The 21,755-nt window shown below is 36.9% G+C and overlaps 1 protein-coding gene across 1 annotated transcript; it reads right to left on the reverse strand.

Annotated features, from left to right (window-relative positions):
• Positions 1–432: 432 nt before the first annotated feature.
• LOC126719894 (uncharacterized) lies at positions 433–2,328 on the reverse strand. Its single transcript, XM_050422395.1, has 5 exons — positions 2,236–2,328; positions 982–1,077; positions 786–890; positions 512–694; positions 433–465 (listed from the first exon to the last, which is right to left on the reverse strand). Exons 1-5 carry the CDS (start codon positions 2,326–2,328, stop codon positions 433–435), a joined length of 510 nt encoding a protein of 169 aa, XP_050278352.1.
• Positions 2,329–21,755: the final 19,427 nt, after the last annotated feature.

The raw sequence follows: 21,755 nt of genomic DNA on the forward strand, positions 1-21,755 counted from the left end.
ACAATGAATAACAATGGTATTATCAACATCAAAGAATACAAGATCCTTACTAACAAGAACCTTGTAGTTCTCTTGTGAATGAGAACTTCAAAGAATAAATTTGCCACCAATAGTCACATTAATAACATTTTCATAACAAACACTACAAATCATGTACTTTGCATGGATAGGTAAAGATATACTAATTTAAATAACATTTTTTTAATCTAAATTTAGCGATCCAAATAATTGAAATCCATAATGAGCAACTTTACAACTTATTTCAACAACCTCAAGAAAATAGCAAAAAATATTAATGTTGATTATACTGAAAAATATATAAATATACCTGTGTAGTAGGTTCTTGCATAGAATTAAAGCCCATCTTTTCCAAAGCAAACCTTATCATACTAGGCATTTCCTCTTTCAATTGATTGATTTCTCCCTGTAATTTCATTTTCTCAGCAGAATTTTTATCCTTTGATTCTTTAAAACGAAGCTCAAAATCCTCCTTTTCTTTTAAGCGGTCCACTTGACATCGCTTACTACACTGGCTAGATGAACTTGGGCCATACACATCTCTAGGCTTGACACCAGCACCCATGCCAAGCACACGACCACGAGTAGGAGGTCCAGTCACTTCAAAGAATATTTGACTATCATTAACAATCTCACCTTGAGATGCAACCTCTGATTTCCTTGCATCCATTTTTTCCTAAAACAAGATTTATTCCGTTATTAGATATATACAAACTTTAAATTCAAAAAGACATTTAAAAATAATAATAGTTATAATAATAACTTACATATAATTTTTGTGCTTTTTCACTGGCAAAAGTAACACCATCCTTTTTCATATGCATCGACCTGAAACATTCGATTGGACTTGGTTCACATCCATTCTTCTCCTCCTATGACCATTTTAAAAGGAAAATCATAAGATAAATCAATTCAATATACGAACTAATGTTATAGAAATTTAACATGGCAATTTTATCATACCAATTCTTTTCTACGCTTAGCCATTGGTACAGAACCTGTAGTCGCAATGATAGCTTGATTTTCTTTGCGATTTCTTTTGTTTCTATCACTCTTTTCCTGGTTACATGAAAAAAAATACACTAAATGAGTTAATTATCAAACCATAATTATCAAACTAAAAAAATATATATTTACGATGGAATCATATTTGTCGCAAATAATAACACCATAAAAAATATATATTTTGCATTTTCGATGCACAAAGGCCATCACAAGTGTTAATAGTGTCGATGGTGTTTCTTCAGTCGTTGTAAATAATACCCTCTTTTATATTTACGATGGAAGATGGTTTGTCGCAAATACTAATACCATAAAAAATATATATTTTGTATTTTCGATGTACCAAAGCCGTCGTAAGTGTTAATAGTTTCGACGGTTTTTGTTTAGTCGTCATAAATAATACCTTATTAGCGACAAATATTTTTATGCCGTCGTAAAAGGTAAGGCGGGAACATTTCCCTCCAAAAAAAATCACATTTTCGACAAAAATAATAGGCATTTTTGACAGACTTATTTTGCCGTCACAAATATGTTGATATTTGACGAGTCATTGTCAATGGAAGAAACTTGCCATCGAAAAAGCTAGTTTTTACGATGGCTTTTTGTAATCGTCGAAAAAGTTTCGTCGCAAATAGCAATGTTTTTTGTAGTGATGATAGAGAGAGGGAGAGAGAGAAATCAAATTTATGGTTTGGCCGGTTTGATTTTATTTTTGAAAAAAAAAAAAAAAAAAAAAAAAAAAAAAAAAAAAATTTATTATAGGTCGGGTTTGGGTAATATCTAAACTTGATTTGCCCCGATTCCCTAAGAGCATTAGCATTGAAGAATGCTATCCTACTCTATTTTACCATCTCAAAAATCCACTTTATCATTTATACCATACCATTTTACAATACCTCCAGCATCCTAAACTTTTATTTTTCTATTCTACTCATTAAAATAATATATTTACATAATAAAATAAGATATATCAAAACCCAAATAAAAACAAAAACCCAAATCTGCAACCACCTGCTACCACCACCACCACAAACAACATACCCAAACCGAAACCCATGGCCACGCCACCACCCCACGGCAAAAATCCAAACAAATGAAACCCACCTTTGCCACCACAACTAGAGACACTACCACGGCAACAACACACCCACCACCACCATGCAAAGAAACCCACAAAAAATCAAAGAAAAATCCATTCAGAACCCCTATCAAAACCCATCGGAAGCTGATCTCCACGCCTCCACCGGTGTTGTCTCCATAACCACGGCCCCAAGCAAGATCAATACCCAGCCACAACCATGGCCCCATGCTGCCACTACACCACCACAACCCAAAACCCACTCCCACAAATCAAAACCCCATACCCACACCACCGGACCCCATTACAAATCACAGAGAGAGGCCATAGATGACCGGAAGGTACCCATCGACATTGACAGCATTGCCAACCTCCTTGGCAATGGTATTCACGGCCTCAAAATCGTTGTTGGAGGCGGCGGGGATGCCGGCCTCGATTATGTCGACGCTGAGCTTGGCAAGCTGCCGGGCTATTGGGGATGTAATTGGGGCGGCGGCGGGGGGAAGGTGTGGGTGTGGGAGTGGAGTTTGATGGGGTTTGATGGGGGAGAAACAGGGAGTGAGAGACGGAGATACAGAGTGGGAGTGAGGGAGAGTGAAGTGAAATGAGAGACAGAGATGAGAGAGTGAGAGATAAAATATTAATTTTTTTTTTACAATACTGCTACAGTGCAATAGAATTGCACTGTAGCAGTATTGCAAAAAAATTTGCAATACTTACCTTTACAATTCTTTGAAGCAAATGATTTTAAGGCTGTAAATGTCAAATTTCCCTTAGATATGGCATTAGCATTCTTCAATGCTAATGCTCTAATGGGCCTAGCAAAACCCATTCCATTCGGGCAAGTGCCAATGGGATGGCATCATCCTTGTCGGTATGTGACAATTGTTGAACATATTGCCCAAATGGCTTGTATGCCTCAGTGAATATCCAAATAACATCTAAACCCAAAATATCACTAAGTTAAAGAGTTCACAACGTGACTTAGGAGTACTTTGGTGTAGCGGTTTGTAAGGTTTCTGGTATGGCACAATGGTTCATTGTTCACCTAAAAAATTGTTAGGGATTGTTCGTATGAAGGCTTGTGGCACATGTTTCATCAATTTGTCACTTGTGGTTAAAGGTACAATGGTCAAGTGTCACCCACATCGTTGCTAACTTATCATTTGTTTTGTTTGAAATTTTATAATTTGATAATTACCACAATGGAGGAGGGACTCCAAAAAGAGAATATGTAATATCACTGAGTTATAAGGTTTTTTACGTTAGCGTATCCCTTTCATTTCATACCACACTTTTGAGACTCCAAAACCATTTTTGGGTCATATTATTATAGATGTTCTTCACATATCTTGGGACAGCAAATTGCAAGTCTCAACCTTCGTAGCTTGTAATTGCTACAATGAATCGAGCCTTAAGATCAGCTACAAGTCATTCTAGCTTATGTCATCAAAGTTTCTCATTTTCCGCTTGGTAAGAGATTTTTAGTAATGTTGTTTGTATTTTTTGAAAATACATATGAGTAAAAAAGTATGTGAAAAATACATGTAATGTTATTTAAACACTAAAAAACTGTTATTTAAATAACGGTAACAAACGGGTCCCAAGTTATCAGCCATCAACTGTGACACTAAGGTTGTGTTGGGTTTAGAGATAGCTCAATTTTCTATTTTCAAATCTCAAAACTCATTTCTCATCACTCTAAACTCTAATTCAATTTTCATATCTTTATCTCTACTTTTCTTTAACTCATTTTAGACTTGTGTTTGGTTACTATTTTCGGGTGTAGTTCTCCCTTAAAAAAACTCAATTTCGGACAAAGTTGTGGACCCACACACTAACCCAATGTCAGAATACTTTTCTCTCTCCTTTTTTTCCTTTTTTTTGCTGACTCTCATCTTTCTTTAACTCTCCTCTCTATTTTTCCCTTCGTCTTTCTCTGCCTCTCACTCTCTTCATTCTCCTCAATTTTTTCTCACTTTAGCGCTCTCTTTCTCTCTTGGTTTCTCTTAGATTTTGCTTGGGGTCACTGATTATGGCTCAAATCTCCGAATAGAAGCTAGATCAAAGACATGCAAGACCGATTCCACCCCTCTTCTCCACCCCTCTCCTCTCTTTCATTTCTTACTTCTGGGTTTTGTTTGTGTTGGGAGAAGAAATTTTTAGATTAATTGTGTGGATGAACATGTTTGTGGGTTTGTGTTGGTGTGTATGATCAGTATCATGTGTTTATGGGCTTGATTTTCTGGGTTTGAGAAATCAATACCCACGTGTTTCTGTGAAGAAGAAAGAAAGAAGAAGAAGAAAAAGAAGGAAAAAAAAAAGTTGTTGAGTGAGTCTATGAAGAAGAAATGAGAGAAAAAGAAAAAAGGAGAAAAAAAAACTATTGAATCTGACTTGATAGAGACAAGTCAAGAGGGTGGGTCCTACCAATTTGGTTTTTTTTTTTATTTAATTAATTTTTTATTATTATTATTTTTTAACTTTTCAATCATAACTCATATTACATAATCTGAAAACACCAAATTTTTTTTTTTCATTTTCAATCGCTTACTCTTTTCTTTGAGTTATGAATGATGAAAAAAAAAAAAAAAAAAAACTCAAACAAATGTAGTTGATGTGGGGCCCACGAAAAGTGAGTTATGAGTGATGAGAATTGAGTAATGAGTGATGAAAATCACTCAAACCAAATAGGGCCTAAAGTTTTTATTAGAGCATCCGCATCAGTGGATGTAAAACTTTGCAAAATACAAAAAGCAACAAATTTTACACATTTTGCCCCAAAAAATCTTCCACATTAGTCCTTCTAAAACTGTGTATATTTACACATTTACTATAGTAACCATGCATATATACACGGTTACTGTAGTTGTGTAGAACAATTTTTTCTCTCTCTTCTCCATGCATAACGAACTCAATCTCAAACTTCTCCTCTCCTCATCTTCTTTTTCCTTAGATACACACAAACACACCCACACACAAACACATCCACACAGAAGAATCAACATAGAGATACATAAACACACCCACACTTAATCACAAACACACCTACACAGACAAACCAATAGAGAGATAGATTGGTGTTGATGTTAGTCGTTTGTGGATTGGTGCTAGTAGCGCTAGATCAGAGTTCGTGGGTCGATGGAAATGGGTCTGGATGCTTGTGGATCAGTGTTGGCAGCAAAGATTGGTGCTTGTGGGTTGACAGGAATGGGTTTTGATGCTTGTGGATCAATGCTGGCTGTGGAGATCAATGCTTTAGGTCGACAGAGTCCGTGCTTGTGGGTTTTGATTCTTGTGGTTCTTGTGGTGGAGATTGGTGCTTGTGGTGGATAAGTGGTTTGACAATGAGAGGGAAAATAAGAAGAAGATACTTGTTGAGAGAGGTGATCTAATCATGACCTTTAAATGAAGAAGGAGAAGTTACTGTGGATGGAAGAAGAAGTAGAAGAGGGACAAAAGATTAGTCTGAGAGATGAGATAAGGACAAAGAAAAAAAGATAAGTACAAAAGAAAAGATTAAAAGATAGGAAAAAAATAAAAATATAAAATAATAATTAAACATTAAAAAAATATTATTATTTAAATAGAGGGGATTGTAAAATAGATGAACTAATGTGAGTATTTTGGAAAAGCTGTAGTGTAAAATAGAAGAAAAGTAGGTTTTTAATATGAAATAAACGGAAAAAATTTGGCTGGACTAATGCAATTGCTCTTAGGGGTTCAATCACTTTAGTGGAAAAGATGTAAGTGTCTGGATGCATATTAGTGTGTAACAGGCTTGACGATGTGGTTAATGAGTCTTGATTTCACATATGATATTGCCAGAATTCCATTCTATTCCAAGTGACTTTGTCACTCTCTTTGAAAGTTCAATATTTGTTATGTTCATTTATTTAGCAAATGAAACAAGTTAAAACCCAAGTTCAGGCTCGACTATTAAACTATTAAAATTCAAACATAATCATGTGTTATTGAATAAGCGTGTGAGTCTGATTCTTAATTTAAATAAACATAATATTATATGTATAACTATTATATGTTAATGCTTGTTTATTTAGCAAATGAACTAAGTTCAACTTCAAGTTTAGACTTAACTATTTGCTCAAGCCAAGCTCAAATTTTAGCTAATGCATTTAAGCATTTTCATTGAGATTTATATTTCTCAAAACAATTCACAATAATTTCCCATTTGGTGCCCCCCTTGCAAATCGTTGAAGAATTCCAACACTAAATTATTTCTCCTGCCAAATGAGAATGACAAATATTATTGGAATGCATAACAGTTGCTACTTTGGTTGAACATTCTCGCAATTGCAACAACATCTCAACCCAACTGAGATGCAGAAATAGTTGTGGATCTCTTAGTGTCCTCTAGCCATTTGGAACAACTGTGGGTTGCTACTATAATGAATCATTTCGCATTTCTTGATACCACACTTTTGGGACTCCAAAACCAGTTTTGGGTCGTAATAATATAGATGTTTTCAGCATATTTTTTGATGAAAAACTACTAGTATTAACGTCTATGGTTAGTAATAGCTACAATGAAGTAGGCATTAGGGTCAGCTACACACCATTCTAGCTTAATTCATCAAAGTTTCCCAATTCATCTATGAAGAATAATTGAACAATCATTGACTGAAATGCTTATTAGGAGTTTACTCAGTTTAGTGGAAGATATGTACATATCTAGATTCATATCAGTCTGTGGCGACCTTGATAATAAGTTTAATGGGTCTTGCTTTGGTATAGGTCATGACCAAACTTCCATCCCGTCTCATGGAACTCCATCACATTTTTTAAAAGTTAAAAATTTGTTTATGTTCTTTTATTAATTAGCAAATTAGTTAAGCTCTAACCCAAGTTCAGGCTCTACTATTAAACAAACTAGTCGCTAACCCGTGCGATGCACGGGAAAACTATTAGAAAATAATAAAGCATGCATATATTAAAAGACAATTTAAGTTCATGTGTACTTGCAAGGGATACATACCTAGATAGTTCTTGCGGTAGAAATAAAAGTCTTATCTTTGAGATAAAGAACTGATGTAAACAAACTAACCTTACATAAAACAAATTTAAAAAAAAAAAAAAAAAAAAAAAACATAAAACTGATGTCACGGGAAATTCAGCCACATAGTAGTAATATATAAATCTCTTAAAACCTAAACCTAAACATAAGGACTAAATATATAAACAAACTAACCTTACAAAAGTTGAACTTTATAAGCTAAAATTTATACCGTGCATTGTAGATCTTGAATAGTAGTAATATATAAATCTCTTAAAACCTAAACCTAAACATAAGGACTAAATATATAAACAAACTAACCTTACAAAAGTTGAACTTTATAAGCTAAAATTTATACCGTGCATTGTAGATCTTGAATGCTTTAGGGCTTCCTACGTCTGGAGAGAGAGAGTTTGCAGAAACCGTGACTTTATATTTCTTAACTTAAGAGAGGGGTAAGGTTGTTAGGGTTTTGTAGATCTTGAATGCTTTAGGGCTTCCTACATCTGGAGAAAGAGAGAGTTTGCAGAAACCGTGACTTTATATTTCTTAACTTGAGAGAGGGGTAAGGTTGCTAGGGTTTTGAGGAGTTATAATTTTTATTTATTTTTTATTTTTTATGCTGATGTGGAAAATTGTGGTGCCAACAAAGGGTTCGGTTTTATATATATATATATATATATATATATATAGATGAAGCTCAAACTGTGACATATCGTGCCCCCGACCCGTTTTGGATTGATTGGTTCGGGCTAAATTCATGTGAATAGATGAAGTTGTGTTATTATCTCTCAAAATGGAGGTTTAACTGTTTACATTTTCCCTTTGGATTAAGGGTTTTACTATGGAGTTGCCGCTTATTTAATTATTGGAAAAAAATATATAATTGAAAATTTGTCATTTTATTAATTTAAAAATGAATGTACATTGATCATAGGAAATTGCATGGCCTTGATCCCAGTTACAACCTAAGATAAAATACATGACTTTGTTTCCTAGTTAAAATCTAGAGATTGAAAATTATATGGATAAGTATTTGACCTACTAACCCTTGATCTAAGTTCAAAAACTATGTTACAAGATGGGACGATGTTACTGTTAGGTACCCACCTTGCTAGGTAAAATCGATCTTCTAGACTATAGTGACCAACATTCTTGTCACATCATCCAACATACTATAAATCAATTGCATGTTCATTACATTGCTTGATGTGTGCGCATGTGATAAATCCTAATTCCATTTATTCATCATTACATTTGAATTGAAAAATAAATTCTAGTGAGTGTGTGAATGGTGATATCCTATATTCAAGGATTTGAGAGAATTATGGAATTAACATGTTTTTCATATTTTGGATATGAATTTAAGATCAAAGATAGTGCTATACATGACATGTGTTAAACAATCAAGAACGTGTGAAGAATGCATATGAACAACATTCAAGGATATCTTGAATGTATCAAGAACATTCAAGCACATTCAAAGAATTTAAATAATCAGCTAGCTTGCTGTAACCTTAAATTAACATTATAGCAAAATGAAAAACAAGTTAGGGAAAGAGATTATACTTGCATGCGAGATCCACATGGTGGAGGAGGCTTTTGGTGGATGTTCTAAGGGTGGAGTAGAGAAGTAAAACTAGGAGAGAGAGAGAGAGAGAGAGAGAGTCTTACTCAATATCTTGAGTCTCAAGAAGACCAAGATATAATAAGACTAACTCTACTTCACTAAATGTCAATGAGGGAGAAAATATGAATGGAATAACATTCCATGAGGGTTGACAAAGGTTGAGAGAAATCATGAACTTAGACTCAATTTCAGAGTTTAAGGAAAGCTAGTGCATTAAATTTGGAGGTTAATGGTGAGCAAGCAAAATGACTATAATTTCGGTTTTTCCCATAGCTCTTATAACAGCCCTCAGAACCAACTTCGAAAAATCATATCTTACTCATTTATAATTGAAATTGTCTCTTTCTTGTGCTCAAGCTAAAGCTCCAGATGTCTAGTTTTTAGAAAAATTAACCTTACTCACAAATTCAAAATGGTCTGAGACATATCAATGAAATAGTGAACATGCATCAATTGTTGGAAAATAATTTTAGCACAATCAACATTAATAAGCTCTAAATTAGCTTCCAATTAAAATTAATAAGCCCCAATTACTTTCATTTCAGAATTAATTAGCCCCAAATTACTTTACTTTTCTCTCAAAGAGAGTTCTCTAGAACATTCAACTATTTGAGAGAGGGGTAGAAATGCCACTGGCATGTCTAGCGAGGCGTGAGGTGACAAGATTAAGATAATTCTGGAGAGCTCAAAATGAGCCAGCAAAGCGTAAAGTGGCGTGGTGAGTCTAGCAAAACAGTGATTTTTTGAGAATGAGTTGTGTTTTGTGATTTGGTAGATGGGTAAAATTGGGTTTTTGGAAAAATTTTAAGGGTAATCATGAAATATGGGAGAAAGTTTCCAATGATATCCTATTGGATTTACTTGCGTTTTTGCATTCTACCTCTAAGAGTCTATTTGGATACTGTTTATTGTTGAAAACTAAAAACTTATTACTAAAAACACTGTAACAAAATAATTTTTAAATGTGTGAATAGTGCCGTGGAACCCAATTTTAAAGCAAAATTTGCTGAATTTCGTACTTGTGGGTCCTGTGAATAGTGCACGAGACCCACTGTTTAAAACGCAAACGCAGACATAGCAGTTTTTTAGTGCAATCCAAACTAACACTAAAAGTCTAATGCGAAAACATGGTTTTTCACATTTTGTGGCCCAAAACGTAGACTTCCTTACCAAATGCAAAAAATATTACAATTTGAAACCAAATCGTGCCTTTTGGTCTCAAAAAATCGAACTAAACAGGCACTTAACATGGTTTGACCTTAATGATGGCATATGGCCGCAATATAAAACCCTAAACAAGTAGTATATTTTTATAATATACACATTGCAATATATATATATATATATAAAACATAATATGACAATTCTAAGACCACTCTAACCATGATATTACAAAATCACGGGCCAAAATGGGCTTTTACCATTTTCTCCAAACTTTCCAGTAAAATGCCCTCTGTTTGAAACTATTTAGGGAAATGCTCCTGTTTTGAAACTTGATTTTCTAAAAATCGAGTTCCAAATGTAAAACTTGATTTTTGAACAATTGAGTTATAGCGAACTTGGACTTAAAATTTTTTTTTTTTTTTTGGAACTCGAGTTCTTTGAATGGAACTTGAGTTCCAAATTTTTATTTTTTTATTTTTTTTTTCAGTTCTGTATAACTCAATTGTCCAAAATAGAAAATCGAGTTTTAAAACAGGGGCATTTCCGTAAATAGTTTCAGACACGGGGCATTTTGCTGGAAAGTTTTGACAAAATGGACAAATGCCCATTTTGGCCCAAGATCACAATATTCTTTAGTATGATGTAATACAAAGGTCTGTATTATATAATGGTTCTAAAAAAAAAGGTCCATATTATATAAGATATTCCTTTAATATTTTAAAACAAGAAAATTTTTAATTTTATTATGTGATAAAAGATACTAAAAAATTTACAAGTAACGCATATAAAGACTTATAACCACAGTTAAGATTTTTGGTTTAAATAAAAAATGTTCCATAAATGCAACCTTTCAGTTAAACTAACTACATTTGTTTCGATATAAGCAACTTCATTTATATTCTCCAATTAATTCAATGAGATAATAGGTTTACGCCCTGCAAATTGCAGTATTATATTAGACATCTTAACTATAAAATGAGATTATAGGTTTACACCCTGCAAATTGCATCTAAAATATTTCAAGATGGGTGGAGAAGACGTGGATGGAAATATTGTCCAACAACTTGGGTGAGATCATAGGTTCACAATCTACAAATTGCAGTATTATATTAAACTTGTAAACTATAAAAACATTACAAGAAAGGTAGAAAAATTAAAATTTTTTTAAAAAAAAATTGAAACAATATGACTAGACTCGTAGGGATCTTGATATTCCTTTTGACGATTTTTCAAATTGTTGAGATTAATGCTAAAGACTATAGAGCCATCCCACACTGATCCCTCACTATCCACTTTCCCATCGCCTTCTCACATGTACAGACTCATATATTCGATCATCAATACTTTAAGAATTGTGTTAGGTTGAGCCACTGCTGGGATTTGAAGAATTCCAAGAAGCGAGATGGATGTCTGCTCAAATGTGCAGATGATACCGTGCAACATACCCACCACCATTAATTCGCCAACATCTTAAGCCAATATTTGCACTCTTTATGGGTATAAATTCCTTTCTCTATGTATCTGCATTTATTTATGTACATACTAAAAATGTGAATAGTTATTAGGTATATGGATCTCACTAGTTAAATTCATAGTAGAAGTTTTTTTTTTTTTTTTTTTTTTTTTAATTCATGATAAAGTCTGTTATGAATATGAAATGAGAAAGTACCTGATCACCCTATTTCGAGAGTATTTAGTAATTTTCCTATCCAATATTTGTCACTATTTTTATTTATTGGATATATGGATATAAATTTATATATATTCAAAACATTTGTCACTTTTTTTTATTTTTTTTTTATTTTGATATTCCGAAGGGGAGGAGAGAAAATTTAATAGGATTTCACAAGATTTGGATTTGTTGGTAATTCCCTGAGCTCATAAGTCATAACCTTGATTTGGATCACTGGTTGAGCATCAAAATGCATATAATTGAAAGAAAGAAAAAAAAAATAGAAAAAGACATTTTTCGTTTTCCTAGGGTAACAATAAAAAAATTCATTGTCAGTTAATTACTTTTTTTTAACACCTTCAAATTGAAGAAGCATTTTATATGTGTAATTTTTAAAATATATATATATATATATATATATTTATTTATTTGATAGTTACATAATACACCCTAGAATACATTACCTTAGTAGTGTTAAACTAACCCTTGAAAATTCAATTGTATGTTTATTTATTCAGCAGTTTCAAAGTAGTTGTTAGTCTAAATCTTTAGTAAGTAATTTCAAAGTATGGTAACACATGCAAGTCGCATTTGCGACCTATTTGAACCCTTAACCGAAGAAGAAGAAAAAAAAATTCATAGTTGATCTTCTCTCTAGGTTCGATGTAGAGCCCTAGAGGTGAAAAACTCTATCGTCTCAGTACGAACGACTCTCTTCGTTTTACAGTAAAAACGGCTGTTAAACACTTCTCAAGGAGGCTATGGATGATATTTTGAATAGATGTGCGGGTTTATAGTTATCAGAGAAGGAGGAAACAAAGATTGTTATAGGCGCTCCAGTGATAGACAGTCGTAGAGTGTTGGCTGGGAAGTTCTTTACGAAATGGCGAGTTAATTTGGAATCGGTGGCGTGGGTTCTAAGATTAGTTTGGAAAACGACTCAAAATGTTGAGATTAGTGACTTAGGAGATAACAGGGCTCTTTTTCTTTTCTAGAATGATGATGATGTAGATAAAGTCATGTTGCTCAGTCTGTGGTCTTTTGAAAAATACTCCTTGCCTTGCATAAGTTGGAAGCAGGGGAGGCAGTGAGCAAGGTCAGGTTCAACAAGATGTCATTTTGGATTCAAATTCACGGCATCCCAACCATGTACCAAACCAAGGAGGTGGGGTATAGCATTGGAGCTACTCTTGGAACTGTGGAAAAAGTTGACGTGAATGAAAAGGGGTTTTGTCTTGGAAACTTCATGCATATAAGGGTGATGATAGATATCTCGATTCCTCTATGCAGGGTCGAAGGGTTCATTTGGGAGGCTTGAGTCAAATATGGGTTGATTTCAAATGTGAACGAATGCCAATATTTTGCTATCTATACGGCATGGTGAACCACGATGAAAATGATTGTCTGGTAGGGCTCCGTCGTACAGAAAGGTTGAATTTAGAGGACAAGTCGTTTGGCTTGTGGATGAGAGCAACTTAGGAAAGGCTCCAAAATCCTCAATTGGCCTTGGCACCATCTCGGGACAGTGATAGGGAGACACAACGAAACGCAATCATTCTCGCTCAGCCTGCCATGGTAACAGATTCTTCCTTACGAAGTGCAGCGGAGGGAGGCCATGCCCAAATGGTGGCGGTAAAGGATAACGAAGGAGGTAAGGCTAACGTGGAGAGTGTGTTGGTGCATACCGATAAGGAAATCCCTAGAATCCCTCAATCTCAGCAATTTTATAATTTTGAGGAGCAGTTAAAGGAGATTGATGCCGCGATTTATGGGGATATGGCTGGCGCAACTAATCCTCACCATGCAAAGTACGTTACGGGTATGGTTGATATGCTTCCATTATCCACATGCACAAGTGTAGGAGATTGGTTCAACTAGTCACAATGGGCCCCAAGGTGAGTTTAATAACATTATGGATACAGTAACTGGGCTACAAACGATTAATTTGTTAGAGGATTAGGCCTAAGTAATACTTCATACAAATACTCCTTTCACACTGGGCCCAACTTCACCATCTCGCTCAACCAAGCCTAAGGGTGTGTTTGGATAGAACTTATTTTACTGAAACTGAAAACTGAAAACTGAAAACACTGTAGCAAAATAATTTTTAAATGTGTGAATAGTGCTGTGGGACCCATTTTTAATGAAAAAATTGATAAAAAATGAAATTTGTGGGTCCATAAACAGTGCACGGACCCACTGATTGACAGAAAAGTAAAAAAAACAGGGCCAAACAGTACTGAACAGTACTCTACTGTTGCGCTTGTCCCCTAAAACGCGTGTAGAAGAAAAAAAAAAAAAAAGTAAAACGCAAAACGCAAAAGTAAAACTCAGACGTGGATCCAAACTTACACTAAGTCGAAAAGCTCTAAACAGACATCTTAGAAGAAAGGCAAAGTGGGTCTATCCATGCAAGGAAAAGAGAATAGTTCTTGTAGCGTGACAACGGTGAAGGAGAGTGGTGACTTGGGAACGGGTAACATGGTGGAGTTTGAACTTATTGATCAAAGTGGTAAACGCAGATCTCGTCCTCCTCTAGAAGACATCTCGAGTATTGTGGAGAACGTAAAAAGGACCTGGGTGGAAAGGGAAGTCATGGCCCTTGGCAAACTCATGGCTCAAGAACTTGGATCAGCGGCAGCTGCAGGTCAGCCCCACCGGGAGCAATGAGTGCGATAAGTTGAAACTGTAAGAGGCTTGGGAACCCCCTCACAGTTAATGCACTCCACAAAGTTGTGATGGAGGAAGATCCCACTTTAGTTTTTTTAATAAAGACTATATATGATGTTACAAAGATGAAGTGGATTCAAAGGAAGTTGGACAAAAAACAGGGGCTTGTTGTACCATGTGTTCATTGAGGAGGTGGACTTGCCCTGCTATGGAGGTGTTCTACAACTATGGAGGTGCAAACATACTCACCCAACCATATAGATGCTATCGTGTCGGAGGATCAGGGTGCAAGGAAATGGAGGTTCACCGGCTTTTACGAACATCCTAAAACTAGTAGTCGACATGAATCATGAGATTTGTTGGAAAGACTCAGCACTCGCAATGACTTGCCTTGGGTGTGTATGGGGTACTACAATAAGCTCATGTTTGCAAGTGAGAAGGATGGTGGCAATGCCAAACTAGAGGGCCAGATGAAGCAATTTCGAGATTCAATTAATAGATGCAATCTCAGGGACACAGGGTATAATGGTTCGGCATTCACCTGGCGTCGGAGATTGGGCAATCGTGGGTGGGTCCAAGAACGGTTAGACTGTGCACTAGTTCCAACCAATTGGGTTGGGATTTTCCCACGTACCAAGCTGTTTCATATTGCCTCCTCCACCTCTGATCATAGTATACTTCTCTTAAAGGCAGCCAACTCTTCTCGGCAAAAGTACAGGAGGCCTAAACTCTTTTCGAAGCCATGTGGCTTAAAGATGAAGGGTGTAGTGAGATTGTGCAGGAAACTTGGGAAAGAGGCGAAATTATGGGCTCTCAATGGCCAATTACTAGCTGTTTTGAAGAATGCCAGTCCGCATTGATGTCATGGAACAAAAACATGTTTGGCCATGTGGGTAGAAGAGTCACGGCCTTGTAGCAGAAGCTCCAAACATTAGAGAATAAGAACTTGGGTGGCTCGGCCTTGGAAGACATCAATGAGACCAAATTAGAGTTAAACAAAGCATTAGCCATTTAGGAAGATATGTGGTTACAGAGGTCAAGAAATAATTGGTTGAAAGTAGGGGACAAGAATACAACTTTCTGTCACTCCAAAGGATCCAATCGTTTGCAGCATAATACTATTAGTAGGTTGCTGGACTCAAACAACGTGTGGATAGAAGATGAGGAGCAGATTGGCTGAGTGTTTATGTAGTATTTTGATGACCTCTTTACTCCTTCAGAGCCTTAGATTGAGAGAGAGCTTATTGGTATTCCCCCTATGTTATATCAACATTTTTGGCCTACTATTAGATCTATTGTTGTATGTACTGCTTTGAATTTTCTTAACCATGGTATAGCGCCGCCCAAGTTTCACGAGACTCATATTGTGCTCATTCCAAGAACAAAAAATCCGGAAAGAGTCACGAATTACTGACCAATAAGCTTGTGCAATGTGGCTTCAAAAGTGGTGACAAACTGAATGAAGTTAGCGTTTCAAGAGATTGTGTGTGAAAACCAAAGTGCTTTTGTAGCATAAAGGTTAATCACGAACAATGTTTTAGTGGTACATGAAGTGATGACTCATATTGGCAAACAGAGGAGAGGTAAAAGCGGGGATTTGGCATTGAAGTTGGACATGAGCAAAGCTTATGACCGTGTGGAGTGGGAGTGCTTGAAGTAGATTATGTTAAAGCTAGGATTCTGTGAGCATTGGTTGAAAATTGTCATGAGGTGTGTGTTGTTGGTTTCATATGTAGTAAGAATTAATGGTCAACCATGTGGGGAGATTCATCCTACGCATGGGCTCCGACAAGGAGACCCACTATCTCCATATCTCTTTCTCATTTGTGCGAAGGGCCTATTTGCTTTACTCCACAAATTAGTCCAAAGGAAGAGCTTAAAAGGAGTGGCTACCTTGGGTAGGGGTCCTAGAGTGTCACAGCTTTTCTTCGCCAATCATAGCCTCATTTTTGGGAGAGCCATGGTGGAGGAGTGTGCCGAAATACAAAGGGTATTGTAGGTTTATGAACAATCTTATGGGCAACAATTAAATCGGATCAGAGATGGAACTAGTAAGGGGCAGAGGGGGGCCATTGCCCCCCCCCCCCCCCCTAAAACAAAATTAAAAAAAAAAAATAGTAATAGTATACACATTTAATGAATAGTTTAACAATTGAGCCCAAAATAATTATTTTTGGCCCCCCTCCTCCCAATAAGTTACAAATTGGCCCATGAAAATGATAAAACCCAACTGGCAAACAACTATACTACGACATCTGTGTTACTGTGTTGGCTGTTTCTTACTCTTTCTTCTTAGATCCAAGCTATTTTTTTATGAGTGTTAAGATTGATTATTTGAATTTTCATGAAAAACATATGACTACTTTTGCTGAAAAGACAAAAAGAAGAAAGATAGATGAATACAAATTACAAACCAAGTTAATGTACTTGTAGTGAGTGAGAGTGGGGTGTGTGGGTGGCCATTAATTAGTGTGTGGGGTGGGATGGTAGGTGTGTTTGGCTATTAATTTTTAACTTAAAATATTTAATTTTTTTTTTTTTTTAACTTACTACTTACTAGTTGGTTGTTTATTAGTAAATTAGTTTAATTTTATGTGGGGTATTATAGAATTGAATAGTTGTGTTAATAAATTGGTGCTAATGTGTGGTGTACAGTCATTAGTATTACAAATTTTATTATATAAATTTTATATATTCATGTATCATTAATCTAAAGAAAATTAGAATTGAAAGAGAGATTGTTGCAAAGTTTAGTACAAAATCAACTATAGATGATTTTTGTTATTTAAAAGAATGTTGAATTCTATTTTTAAATTATTAATTTAAAATGTATTAATAAACGGTTATTTTGTTTCTCTTCTCTTTTGTTGATATTTTCTTAACATTAAATATATGCTAGTTTGTATTTTAAAGAATTTTTTTTTTATTGAGGTTTTGGCCCCTCCTAAATTTTGATCCTAGTTTCGTCCCTGAATCAGATCAAAACTTCTCTATTCTTCAGTCCTAACATAGTGGATGAAATAAAGGAGTCAATCAAGACAATGTTTGGTGCTAACCTGATTCGGCCTCATGAATCCTATCTCGGGCTACCATCCTTGGTGGGTTGATCTAGAAACAATACATTTGCCAATTTAAAACAGAAGGTGGCTAATAAAGTTTCGGGTTGGAAGGAGAAACTTTTGACGACTGCTGGTAAGGAAATCTTAATCAAATATGTTGCACAAGCCGTACCATCTTATTCCATGTCTTGCTTTCTTTTGCCCAAGAAATTATGTGATGAACTCACTGGCTTGATTCGGCAGTTTTGGTAGGGCCAGGTTAAAGATGAGAAAAAATTAGCCTGGCTAAGCTGGGACAAAATATGCATAATAAAGGAAATGGGAGGAATGGGGTTTAGAGATTTAGAGTGCGTTTGAGAAGCGCATTTTGCACTTCCCAGACGCACGTTTGCATTTCAGATTTATTTATTTATTTTTATTTTTTCCCAGCCGTAACTTTTTGACTTTTCTTCTGTGAACAGTGCTCTAGTGCACTATTCATGGGTCCCACAAACTACACTCTTCAACAACTTTTTCATTAAAAATGGGTCTCACGGTACTATTCACACATTTAAAAATTAGTTTGCTACAGTGTTTTTCAGTTTTCAGTTTCCATTTTCAATTTTCAACTGTATCCAAACGAACCCTTAAGGTTGTTCAATTTGGTGCTCTTGGCGAAGCAAGGCTGGAGGCTGCAAACTAACTCCACATCATTATTTGCCCTAGTGTTTAAAGCAAAGTATTTTCTTCACTGTACGTTCCTTTATAGAGGCAGATTTGGGCCGCCACTCCTCATATGCTTGGAGAAGCATAATGGCGGCTCAAGGAGTGGTGAAAAGGAGCATGAGGTGGCAAATAGGCTCGGGTGAAGGTGTGAGAGTTTGGTGAAACAAATGGGTCCCTAAGCCAACAACATACAGGATTGTTACAAGTGAAGACTCTTTCCCGAATGTAGCTCTGGTTTGTGACCTCATAAACAAAGCATCTATGGAGTGGAAATTAGAGCTGATCCGAAGCTGCTTCAATGAGGAGGATGCGGATGCTATTTTAAGCATTCCGTTAAGTTTGCACCGCTCCAAAGATAGGATGATATGGGCAAAAACTCCATGTGGAAAATTTACAGTTAAAAGTGCATATAGATTGGCCTATGAGGATGTTAGAGATATATATTAAACATATTAGCCCAATGTAATAGGCCCAAGCCCACTCTTGCTTGTACTAGTAGTCTAGGGTTTAGTCGCCTATATATACTCATGTTAGGGTTCATTGTAACACAGGTTATTGTATTACACTCTTATACACAATAAAGATGTAGCCCTTAAGGGATTCCTCCGTGGATGTAGGTCGTCAAGGCTGAACCACGTAACCCTCGTATTCTCGGTGTTCCTATTCTATGCTTCCTCTTCCGCATCTACTCTAGCATATATAACATGGTATAACACATCACGTTGCTAATATTAATAATACTAATATTTATTTTAACATGGTATCAGAGCCAAACTTCGTTCTTGGCATCAAACAAACATCTCTAGCAAGCAAAGAAGAATATCACATGCACACTACCATCAGAAGTCACGCATGCTTCTCTGCTGGATCTAGACTCCACGGCATCTCGCAGCCACCGTGGCGCACTGCTGTGTCCAAGATCCACAAACTCAAGCAAAGTCGTGACTTAACTTTTCAGATATGTGCACATCAAGCCTTCGCCTGTCGAAACCGACACCACAGACATGCTCCTTAGCCTCCCGTGAGGAAAACCCAGAAATCCGGTCACCCGAAGCCCTGCCACGTGCCTCAGTTTCTCCAGAAAATCTCCCACGCACCACCTCAGATTCCTGACTTCCAGATCATGTTCTTGGTACATGCGCCGCCATGACGGCCTCCTCGTCCACCGATCTACAAAATCCAGGCACCCGACCTCCAACGGCAGCCACACGCGCAACCACGCGCGAACAATGGCTCCTGGAACTCTCACACGCGCCGACGAACGTTCTTGACTCCCAGCTTGGATCTCAGCCGCACGTGCCGCCAAGGCGGCCTTGTCATCCCCCGATCTACTTGGCCTGAGAATCTGGTGATCATACGAACTCACACACGCCAACACGCGCCGTCCGGGTATCTGTCTCGCCACCACGCGCCGGTTCCGCCGTCATGCGCCATCCACGCGTCGAAAACTACTGCTGATGTCATCTGACGTCACCGGATGACGTCATCACTCCACGTCAGCAGCCATGCAAGCACCTCTACATCATCCCTAGTCCACGTCAACGACACGTCATCAGCCACGTCAGCAGTGTCATCTCGTCAGCATCACGTCACCTTGCTGACTGTTGACCCGGACCGACCTGACCCGGACCACCCAGATCTGACCCGTGAGCACTTTGACTGTTGACTTTGACTTTTTGCGTTGACCTTTGATCAAAAGTCAAAATTTCCAATAAGGCCTATCTTACTCAGTTTTTCACGTAGATTCCAATTTTGGACTCCATTTCTTCATTTGAAGCTTCGAAATTGGTCAATTGGCATATTCTTCATTGTGGTTTCTTCAAAGGCATTCAAGGCATCTCCAAGTGATCTTCTAATGCTTATCCAACCTCAAGCCTTCATCGAGCTTCCGCCTTGAGTTTGAGGGAGGGTGTTAGAGATATATATTAAACATATTAGCCCAATGTAATAGGCCCAAGCCCACTCTTGCTTGTACTAGTAGTCTAGGGTTTAGTCGCCTATATATACTCATGTTAGGGTTCATTCTAATACAGGTTATTGTATCACAGCCAGGTCTGACGGAAAGGTTTGTGTCTGTGTGCTGGGGTATTTGGAAAGAGAGAAACGTGTCGTACGTACAAGTGGAATGGGTAAGCCTGGAAGGATTACATTGAAGAACTCTCTCGACTTAATGGATGAGTATCAGATGGCTGAAGGACCGAGGAAGCTAACAGCAGTGATCCCAGAAACAATTCGATGGAAGCCACCGTAGCAAGGACAATACAAGGTCAACACAGATGACGCTATGTTTTCAAACCAGAGGAAGGTGGGTCTGGGCATGATGATCCACGACAGCGTTGAGAGTGTTATAGTTGCATTGAGTAGCCCCATGGTGGGCTCCCTTGGTGCACTTGAGACGGAAGCCAAAGCTATGGAGATTGGTATCCATTTAGCGCAAGATGTAGGCATCCAAGATGCTATTTTTGAGAGTAATTCGCTGGAAGTCTACAATGCAGTTCAGGGTACAGCGACATCGAGCTCTTCGATCCAGTTCATCGTGGATGGCATTCATCAACAAGCCGCATGTTCAGATCATGTTTTTTTCTCACACACCAAAAGACAAGGAAATGTCTCTGCTCACATGTTAGCCCAGTATTCAAAATCCTTAATTAGCTATGTTGCATGGGTAGAGACCTGCCCAAGCCATATTAAGCAGGCTTGTGCTTAAGACAATGCTGTAGCTGCTGTTCCTTAATTCATGAATAAAAGTTTAGTATTTCCCATAAAAAAAAAAAAAAAAAAATCTTTTACATGGTAGAAATTGTACTAGATATATATTTTGAGATATGGTACATTTATAATTTTTTTTAGAAGAATATATAATACATTTATTAGTACAGAGCTACACAAAATATCTTCATTAAACTAAGTTATTTCTATTAAAATATTTATGAATAAGTTATTTTGGGTAACTCTAAAGAGTTGGCTTGATGGTTTCTAAAGTCTATTAATATAGTTAAGAAATTATGGGTTCGAAATCTCTCGCCAACATTTTAGGGTCACCCTCATGAGATTCCCTTCTATACTAACTTGAGTATTGTATACACTCGATGGTCAGATATTCGAAAAAGTCTGAATATTATCGTTTATATATTTTCAGCCGAAAGTAAATAGTAACTTCAATGATTCTTTCAGGGCACTGTTGAGTGAACAGTAATTGGTCACTGTTCATGAACAGTGTTTTGTCCCCTTGCTTTTCTGAATAGTAATTCTGCATAGTGTTCTGGACTGTGCAGTGAATAGTAGCTTGTTGGCAGCTCTGCTGGCACGGGTACTGTTTCCGGGCTGCAAAGGTGGTTCTTGAGCTATTCTGGGGCTTCTGGAGCTGTTCTGGAGCATCTGGGAGCTATCTTGGGAATGCCTTAATCACTGTCCAAGTTATAACCATCATAAGAATCTTGGGAGTCCTGGAATGGGTCAATTGGAGCACGACTGCATGAGGCTTTTGAAGAGGCAGGAGAGTTCTTTTCTTCTGACTCTAACTGTTCTGATTGGAGGAGCAGCTGTTGGGCAAGATCTTTGAGTTCTTTGCTAGATTTTCCGGAAATCTGGATGGAGTCTAGGCTGGACTGTGATCTTGTGCAATGAGCTATAGCTTTTGGAATTGGAAGAGGAAAGTCGTTGTGTAGTTTGGAGATAATGTCAGTTGGTCTGAATTTATCCCACCATTTCACAAAGAATTCCCTATCAAGTAGATTTTGGTT

This window comes from Quercus robur, chromosome 3 (assembly GCF_932294415.1).
Source record: "Quercus robur chromosome 3, dhQueRobu3.1, whole genome shotgun sequence".
In the NCBI taxonomy this organism is placed as follows: Eukaryota; Viridiplantae; Streptophyta; class Magnoliopsida; order Fagales; family Fagaceae; genus Quercus; species Quercus robur.